Here is a 10,642-nt window from a genome sequence, read left to right as displayed (position 1 = left end):
TTACATAAGACTGCAAAATCTATCGATTGAATACTTCAAAAAATTTTCAACAAAAGATCTTGAGTTACAAGGTATTCTTTTTGTTGCTCCTGCAACCTTCTTAAACAAATAAGGTTTGTTAAAAAAAAAATAGCAGGTTTTTAACCAAATTGAATCCAAGTTTCGGGTATAGAAATAAAATCCAAGCCTTTATATTTTCTATTAAAAAATAATCTATTAATAAAAAATATAATATAAAAATGAAATATAAATTAACATATTATATTTTTACATAGATAAAATTAACCACTTAAAGAAAAAATAATGCAAAGGATTTGGAAGATCCAATAATATTAATAGTGTGTATAGATTGATCAATAATCGTATTGCATGCTCTATTCTATGACTCAATGATATTTTTATAAGCTCATCAGATAATCTCTAAATTTAAATTTCAGAGTGTAAAAAAAGAAAAAGATTTACAGCAAGTGAACTTTTCTCAAAAAACAAACTAACTCACCAAGAAACACAAATAAAGCTCCTCAACAAAGGAGGAATAACTCCATTGAAGGAGAAAAACACATCAAAGCCTACTAAAGAGATAATACATACACTCAACTTGGGTGTACCAGGCAATGCTTGTGACTTGGTACACTTCGATCATGGGATAATTCCCCTAGATAAAGAGGGTAATAGATGTGTTATTTAATAAAAATTATTATGTATTTAAATTCACAATTAAAATTAGGAGAAAGTACATTTAAATATCACTATTTCAAGGCAAGACTTATACTTTCATGCTATTAAAACTTTGGTGATAAGAATAGTTATGACATTAATAATGATCAACTAGGAGCTTATGTAAATAAATAAATAAATAACATTAAAGACTGTTGTTCACATTAATTTGATATAAGGTATTTTTACTATATGAGATTTGAGCAAAATTTCTCCTTTGAGTTAGATTTTGAGAGAGAGTTAAACTCAATCTATTTTCTTAAAAAAGACTAACAATGATACACTTTTTTTTTTTCAAATTAATTAACGAGGTTATATCAATCATCAAATTTTTAGAATGATTTATAATGTTAGCTTCTTTGTTTAATGTTTAATGTTAAACAATCGATGATTAACAATGAAGAAAGTCCATCATTACTTTTATATTTAACTAAAATATTTTGTTTTTTAATAGAAATATGATAGTTTTACAGTATTAAGAATAACTCCAATGAAGATATGGTAGCATATCATATTTAAAACCTATAATTTCAATCATTTTTTCTAAATCTTATACCTTAAAGAAAAATTTAACTTTACGGCTCTATTTGTTTCACGTAAAATATTTTTCTCTATATATTTTATACATTTTCTAGCATTTAAGACACTAAAAAAAATGAATTAACAAAAAATATTTCCTAATCAAAGAAAAAAACTAAGTTATTTAGAAAATTACTTCCTCTTTTCAAAAAAGAAAATCATTTTCTATTTTTTAGATTTTGATAATCTTATTACTATTTGAAAGTATTTTTACATACATAAAATAAAAATATATTATTAATTTAACATTACAATAAAAAAAAAATTTTTCATGAAAAATATTTTTTTAAAAAACATTTTCCATTGAAAACAATTTTCATATACAAATAATTTTTCGCAAAACAAACGAAGCTTTTATCATATTTTATTGAATTTCACCACTCATCTCACCTATTTTCCGTGAATGATATATATATATATTTTTTCATAAAGTAATAAGTGACAAAGAATATATCAACTTGACAAGAAAAAAAAAAAAAAAATATATATATATATATATATATATATATATATATATATATATATATATATATATATATATAAAGGTGTTTCACCTAAAACAAAAACACATCTAACATTCTTTATTAAAAATTTAAAAATTATGTAAAGATAACACCAATTAAGTTATGCTAATATATCACATTTTCAACTTATATATTTTAAACTTAACAAAAAAAAAAAAATAAAGGGGTTTCACTGAAAAGAATCACGCATATAAAATAAAAGGAAATTTACAATTTGACCTTTGAGTTTTGTCATATATTACACTTTGGTCCCTGAATTTTTACAAAATTAATTATTGAATTTTTAATTTTTACACTATATTACACTTTAGTCCCTAATTTTGAGAAATAAATTATTTAGTCCATTTAATTTTAATATAAATAACAATTTAATCCTTATAATTTTAATATTTACAACAATTCTATCTACTGACAAAAGGACTAAATTGTTATATATATTAAAATTATAGAGACTAAAGTGTGATATAGTGTAAAATTCAAGAATTAAATAATTAATTTTTCAAAATTTAAAGACTTAAAGTGTGATAGAGAGCAAAACCCATAAACTAAATAATTAATTTTTCAAAATTCAAAAGGACTAAAATATATTATAGGACAAAATCTAGAGACCAAATTGTAAATTTTTCTAAAATAAAATAAAATAGTATTAATTAAAACAATTATATAATACACGTCTAGCATATTACACATGAAGTTAAGAAAGAATGGTGAAGGGGAAACTTAGGAGCAGAATACGCCATTACATTGGATGTATTTATTTAATTTCCCAACTTTTTACAAAGGTAGCTTTTGAGGTTGAGGAACTTGTAAAGCAACTAGAATAGAGTTTTGTATAATGGATAGATTTTAATAGTTGATTATGATGGAAGTCAAATGAGACCCATCATAATTAATTGTTATAATAAAATGGCCGTATATGCAATGATTGTATTCTCAAATTTCTCATTGGTATTATGTAGTTCATAAAAATAGTAAGAACAAGAATCTTGGTTTATTTTTCAATTTAGATTACGAATAGGAGAATTATTGGATTTAATAAAAGAATCTCAACTTTACAATTTATATATATATATATATATATATATATATATATATATATTTATTACTTACCAAAATTATATTCGCTTAAATAAAAATAATCTCACTTCAAGAAAAAGAGTATACACAATTTTTTTTTGTAAGATTAATATAATAATATATTATTTTAAAATAAAGATAATGGATGAATTACTAAATTCAAAAAATTATGATTTTTTAAAATATATATAACTTTTACTTTGTTCTAGAACAAAGTCAAGATAGAAATTGCCTATTTTTAACTAAAAAAAAATTAATAAAATTATTAATTAGCAAAAGACTTTAAATATAGTGTATTAATTTAAATTGAATAGGCTACTTCATTAAAACATGTTAATATCTCATCCATATCTATATCTATATATCTATATCTATATCTATATAAATATAATAAAGTTGAGCTCTAAAATAGGTTGATGTCAAGCTGCCATGTGACTTTCTATATTAACACCACTTGGCATAATAGGAGAACCACATCAAAAGTTTAATAACAAAATTCTCTCCTTCAATTGCTTTCTTAGACTTCTTATCTCCCTCATTCATTTAAAAAGTTTATGATAATAATTGCAATTAATACAAGGACAACTAAGAGCTATAGTTATAAATTATATACCAAAAACCAACTTCTCATTGTCCACTATAAGTAAAATCATGTATTTAATTCATTATAATAAAAAATTTATCACAATAGTTACAATTTAATTAATAAAAGGAAAACTAAGAGCCATAGTTATAAATTATATAAACTAATATCACACATCAAAAATCCAACTAGCCACCTCCTAATGCAAATGGATTGGCATCTTATCTTTATTCTTTATTTTCATTTTGAATTTATATTAATTCTTCGTCTTTATTTATTTTTTTTTTTATATTTTCATAGTTGCATTTACAAGAATTTCTTAAAACATTTCAAATAAATTAAATATAAATATAAGAAACATCTTTACATAGTCATATAATATATCGATAATGATCATACAGGTGTGCACAAGCCTAGTTACTTCTATAAGATAGGAACTGCAAAGAATGATGACACAAATTAGGACTTATTGACAATTTGAAAATTCAGTAAGTATTGATGCAAATCTTGTACAACTAACTTCTAGGAACTTCACTAAGCATTACAGTTTGAAAATATCAATGTTTTCTTATAATTACCACAATTGTTATTTTAGGACATAAAATTACATGATTTAGAGAATAAGAACAAAGCACAAAATTCCTCAACAAGCAATGAATGATATACATGATCAACTAGTTGAGTGTAGTACCTTCATCACCTCTGCCTACGTCGTTGGAAATGTCTGAGAATAAAGCTGTCTGCGTATAGTGGAAAGTTCTTCCTGATCAGGCCCTTTATGCATTTCCAATAAGAAAAGTCAACCAATTGTCCATCTTTCCGAACAATGAACAAACATCTTGAGGTTTCAAAATCAGGATGATGCCCAACCTATAAATTACAAACAACAGATATAATTGGGGAAAAAAAAGAATGCCAGAATCACAATTAACAACCCCTTAAAGGGAAAAATGAGTTGATAATAAGGCTCAAAAGGTTTGTTCCCCAACCCCCGCCTCCCCCCACCCCCCACCCCCACAACCAAAGGTAGCTTAATATTTCCTTGAACATCAAACAAATCACACCAGAAGTGCTTCTTACATTGACTTGATTTGGAAGCCAACCTTCTCAACAGATAAGAAAAATCACAAATCTCAGGATAACCAAGGGCCTTTTGGTGCCAACTTATGGGCAGCTCGGTTACAAGACCTATGTATATAACAAAAAGTGCAAGATTTCGTTAAAAAGAGAGAGAGAGAGAGAGAGAGAGAGAGAGAGTATCATAGTAGTGTCTACGTCCTTGTCCCTTGTATCTATTTGCCATGTAGGTGTAGCATTGATTACCAGGTGAGACTGTTCTTCAGTTATTAATCTAAAGTTCGAAAAGATTATGCAGAAAATTCAGTTCTAAATTTCGAAACAAATGTGGGACTTCCTCTGACACTATGACATGGTAATACCCTGTTAGCACAGAATGCAGATCGAGTCTAATTAAGGCTCTTTGAGACCATAATATCAAGGCCATCCTCATTGTAACATTCTTCTAATAAATGTGAGGCCTTTTCCTCGAGGCTCTTCACTATGAAAAAAGAGGGGAAAAAGAAAAAACTACCAGGTTTAAATAAAAAAGGGAAGAAAAAAAGGAAGCAGAAAAGTCATGATTCCTGTAAGACTTTGTTAATTTTCAGCTTGCTGCTGGGCAGCAAGAATCCTAGGCTAGCTGTTGGTTGTAAGGCTAAGCAGATTGGTATGCAAACTTTTCCATTTCTAATAACCAAGGCTTAATTGTAAAGCCTTATCAAGGATCTGTGCAATATAATGGACCATGAACTAGAAAGAAATTAAATGAACAACTCTTCTTCTCACACAAACACATGCCAAGTGCATATGTGCACACAAAATTTTTTTTTTTTTTTTCACTTTTGCATTGGTTATAGAGCAGAGAATCATCTAAATATCATTAACATAAAACAGGAGGCATCATCTGCAGAGTGTATTAAAGAAATGATAGCACCTATGGAATGTCACTAATAATGTCCTCCGTGGCTCCATCCACCCACTACCCCCCAAAATAAATAAATAAATAATCCAATCATGCAAATTGCAGAAGAGAGCTAATGAGGCCTACTGTAATATAATCAATTCCACATCCAATCTTCTTTTCACACTCTGGATGATATGGAAGCAACCTGTCAACAATGGTTCTCTCATGCTCTGGACTTAATCTATCTCCATTTTCATATCTGCAATAAGAAATCCCACGTGGATAAAATGATAGCTTACAAGAAAAAAATAAAAAATAAAAACAATAGATCACAAAATCGTTCCACACAGGAACATATGTCTGCACACAGCACACACATACATATGCTAAAAGCCATCACCTCAAGGATAACAAGCATAAATATATTAAACTTCCAATAGACAATTTCTTTTCCATCTTTTACCATGGTTAAAAAGGTTATAATGCCACAAACAGAGATGCCAATTTGCCAAAGATTTGAATTTGACTTGAAACATAAACCACTAAACTAGGGATACACACAAAGCAGCTTGCGCTTGGTGTCCTCATCTTCAATTTTTAGAAATAATAACCATCAAATGCTGAGAAAGTTGAACTACAAGTGGAATGAAAAACAAATAAAAAAGTTTGCAAATTGACTAAAATGTGATCATGAAGTGCACCCATCAATACTCAGCAAACAAAAATAACAACCATGCAATTTCTACTGCCATTTGGTATTGCAATACCATCAATCAACAAAGCTATTTTACTCCTAAAAGGACCAGAGCTGAGCATTCCATTTAATTACAGAATTAGAATTGGAGATTAAGGAGAATAGAAAAAGCATTAGGGACGACTGATTGGCAACACACTCCCCCTATTTTGGAATATAGAATTTTTCAAAAATTCAATTCAATTGATTTCGTTCCAGTCAGTTTGATTTTATTTTTTTTTTACTTAAAAAAATTTCATTTTCGAAGAAATAGAAATTAAGTGTGATTGCTTGAGAATTCATTTGAATTCTTTTCCCGCAAATGCTTTACTCCAACCGAAGCCAGAAAGTAAAATTCAGTTCGAAAAGGCAAGTATAAAAATTTATTCAATTTGCAAAAACTTACTTGCCAGAGTGAAGAATCATTCTAACAAAGCCAACAAGCGGAACAGTGTCCTCCAAAATCTGGTCCTCCCAATCGACCCATTCTTCCTCTTCCTTCTCCTTGTAATTTCTCTTCCCATCGCTGTCGTCCTCATCTTCAGAAATTCCACCCAAGTCCTTTCCCGGAGGAACAATTGGTTTCCTCAGCCCGTCGGATCCAGTTTTTAGAGCACAAACACGCGAATTAAGCGAAGTCGTTAGGTGGAATGGGAAAGATAATACCATGGGAGAGGAAAAGAGAGAGATAGGGTTGGAGTGGCATGGTGGTATCGGTAGGTGAGATAAGGAAGCCATGGCCATCCCCTATCTCTGTAAGTACTACTAGTTTACTGTTGCTGCGATTGGCTGCTTCAGTTTTCAGTTCCCAGGCGTCATTTGGGTACGGACTGTGGAGATTGAAGGGTAGAAGAAGAATTGAACGGTCGTGTCTCAAAACCGTTTCTTTGTTTATCGTCAGTTCACTGATCACGCTCTTATCGCTCGCTCCTCACTGAAGGGTGGCTTTTATTTTATTTTATTTATTTTGTAAAATTAAAAAAAAGCAGGAATAAATTTAAAAAATTATAATATATATATATATATATATATATATATATATATATATATATATATTCTCTTATTATTATTTTTATAATATAATTATTTTGTAAGAATATCTTAAATTTACATAAAAATAATATTTAAAAAATATAAATTTAATACTTTTAAAATTAATATCATAAGTATTATTTAAATTGATTATAATAAATGATATAATCTATATTTTATCACTAAAATAAATAATTTTACGCATATCTATTAATATATAAAATAATATTTTATTATATTATTATAAAATAAATATTATTTTAGATAATATAAAAAAATAAAATGTAAAAGTTCTTATAAAATCTAATCAAATAATCTATATAAAGTAATAATGAAATCCACACAACCCAACCAATGATACTAGGTTGTTTCCTACGTTTTTAAAGTGTAAAGATGTAAAAATATATGGTTAATAATAATTTTAATATAAATAATTTTAATTAGATATTTTTAACTAGCTAAGTTTTTGTGTTGAACATTCTCTTTTTTTTATATATATAAATTATTTTTATTTAAAATTTTCTCTTAATTCATTTATTTTAAGTAATTTTTCTTCTAATCTAATGATAATTTTTAAAATTAATTTTTGATTTAATTAATTAAAAATAATTTATTTATATTTTTTACATAAATTAATAGTACTTTATAAAATTTTTAATGAATAATAGTTTCTATAATTATTTTATTTAAAATATAATATAATTAATTTATTCACAAAATTAATTTAAACTTTATTGATTCTATTGATCAAAATAATTTGATCATATATAATTTAAACCATTTTTAATTTGATTCATCCTTTCAATTGATCACTTTGAATTTAATAATAATAATAATTATTATTATTAAAATAATGAATTTAGTCATAGGAAATTGTCTGTGCTTTTCTACATATAATTTTAGTATATAAATAATTTTTAATTTATATATTTATTTTTAATTTTAATATATAAAATAATATTTTAAATTTATTATTAATTATTTTGTATTTTATTTTTATTACTTGTTAAGTGGACTAAACTTTTTATCTCTCCTTTTATTAATGAAAAATTTTTAATATTATAAAAACTTATTAATAAAAATAACAAAAAAAAAAATATAGAGAATAAAAATACAAATTAAATATATTAAATATTTTAAAATTTTTTAAATTATATGATCATTTTGGTCATTTTAAAATATCAAAAATTTTTATCTACTTAATATATTAAAGAGATATTACATTCTTAATTTTATCTTTATTCAATCCTATTAATATTATTCTAAAAAAAATACTAATAATCTAAAAAGTATAAATATAATGCAATATATATATATATATATATATATATATATATATATATATATATATAAAGTTATAAGTATATGAAATAAATATATGTTAATACGTATTAATAGTATTAAAGAGTTGACTAGCTTATGTGAAACAAACTCTATAAAATAAAATGCTTTATTATTACGGGTTTTGTTTTTTTTTTTTTTTAATTACTAAATAGATTTTAGTAAAAAAATGCTATATCCTTACATAAATTTAAAATATAGATTATTTTATTACCTTATTAGATTGGGTATGTAATTTTTCTTTGAAATTTTATTACCTTATTAATTTTTTTTAAGTCAAGTTAACATTCTCATTTTTAATTTTCATTGAGAAATTAGTGCTCAATTTTGCATTTTTTAAATTTAGAGCTTTTTTATTGACTTTAATTAGCTAACAAAACAAGTAATTAGTGGAGACTTTATATAGTAACTTCAAACTAATTGCCTTTATTTAGTGTTGTCAAGTGTAGCTCTTAGGAAAAGTTTTGCTTATAGATTACATGGGTACAATATATATTAATATTATGAAAGTGAGTTTTAGACAAAGAAATTAACTTACAACGCCTAATATAGTGGTTTTGGAGTAACATTTTAAATATAACTTAGATAATTTGAGGAAAAATAAAATATTAATATAATAAAATTAAAGAAAATAAATTTTTTTATTAATTTACAATTAAATAAGGCCATTTTTATTAGTTAGGACACAAAATAAATAGAAATAAAAATTAATTTGAACAAATTACATAATATTTTAATAAAAATAATTAATTTTTTAAGATAAATAAAAATAAAATAGCATTTAAAATTTATTATGTACATAAAAAGGAGAGAGAATGCTGAACTTTTAAGTACATCAAAGGAAGAGATAAGGTTAAGCCGTATGGCAGGCTCTTGAAAATAAATATCACATGACAAATTGGTAAAAGAATTTAGGTTGTTTTATGCATATAAATAGATTAGATATACATAAATTTTATTTTTTGTGAATATAATTTTAAATTATTTTATTAATTTTAATATATGTGTATGTGTTGTCCCTTGTAGCAATTCAAGAGGGGGGTAAATTGGGTGTTGATTAAAAAATTTGAAGGATTGGTGGAGATTTTTAAGAGATAGTGCACAAGAAAAAAGAAAAGAAGATGGAATACAGAAATTTTATAGAGGTTCGGCTATTCCAAGCTTATGTTCTCTCTTCAAGGCATTCCTTGAGAGTTAACTCTACTAAAATTCTTCTTTGGGTAAAGAACAAACCCCTTACAACCACCACAAGAGCAAACACTTGCTCTTTTACAAATCCCTTTACACTTAAGAGCTGTTTAAAGCTCTATCACACTCAAGTAACAATTAATGTTTACAATAACCTTGAATGAACTCTCTGAACCAAGAAATTATGTAAAACCCCTATTTATATAGCCTATTATATTTCACTGTTCTGGTAATCGGTGTCGGTTTGGATAATTAAGGGGATTAGAACCACATTTAAGACAACTAGATAAGCTTTGAAAACAAATAATTAGTAATTGTCAAATGGTTAAGTATAAATAAGAAAAATAGAACACAAAAAGTTAAATGAGTTGAGAGTCACAGCGATGGGTGACCTTCTCGGGAAGGACTGCGAGGTCGATTTAAACTCGAATTTCGAATCGTAAAATGTGACGCCGCGGTCCCTAGGACTATTGCGAACACAGTGGAAAAGAGAAAATCACGAAAAAGAATTGTTAAGCCGGTCAAATAATTAGGTCAGGGATCCGGAAGAAATGTCGAATAACTTACAAACCGAATTGAACCAGGGAGTGGCAATTTGGTCAATTTACCCCTAGAGCTGACTCCTGACCAAACTGTCCAATAAAATCAAAGAGAAAAAAATTTCGGGATTAAGAATTAAATTAAAGAACTAAGGAAAAATAAATAAAAAAAAAAGAGGAAAAAAAATTGAAAAAGGTTACTTACATCATGCATGACATCATGCATGATGCAATAAACTTAATAATTAAAAATTGAAACTATAGGATAATTGTGTATTAATTAAGACTTTAAAATACATAAAAAAGAAAAGAAAAATATTATTTTTGTCTTCTCCATTAGCTTGGCCGGCTCCTCTCTCCCAAATT

The 10,642-nt window shown here is 26.1% G+C and overlaps 1 protein-coding gene across 2 annotated transcripts; it reads right to left on the bottom strand.

Moving 5' to 3' along the window:
* Window positions 1-457: 457 nt before the first annotated feature.
* On the bottom strand, window positions 458-7,106 carry LOC110649242 (protein DCL homolog, chloroplastic). Of its 2 annotated transcripts, XM_058133566.1 has the most exons (4): window positions 6,583-7,106; window positions 5,588-5,702; window positions 4,172-4,350; window positions 458-655 (listed from the first exon to the last, which is right to left on the bottom strand). In XM_058133566.1, the coding sequence occupies exons 1-3, from the start codon at window positions 6,918-6,920 to the stop codon at window positions 4,177-4,179; spliced, it is 627 nt and encodes a 208-aa protein (XP_057989549.1). In that variant the 5' UTR covers window positions 6,921-7,106; the 3' UTR covers window positions 458-655; window positions 4,172-4,176. The 2 variants fall into 2 exon arrangements, with proteins under 2 accessions (XP_057989549.1, XP_057989540.1); XM_058133557.1 differs by lacking the exon at window positions 458-655 and having other exon boundaries at window positions 3,988-4,350.
* Window positions 7,107-10,642: the final 3,536 nt, after the last annotated feature.

Source organism: Hevea brasiliensis, chromosome 2 (assembly GCF_030052815.1).
Source record: "Hevea brasiliensis isolate MT/VB/25A 57/8 chromosome 2, ASM3005281v1, whole genome shotgun sequence".
In the NCBI taxonomy this organism is placed as follows: domain Eukaryota; kingdom Viridiplantae; phylum Streptophyta; class Magnoliopsida; order Malpighiales; family Euphorbiaceae; genus Hevea; species Hevea brasiliensis.
The sequence above is the reverse complement of the archived record's forward strand: the minus strand, read 5'-3'. Positions and strand labels throughout refer to the sequence as shown.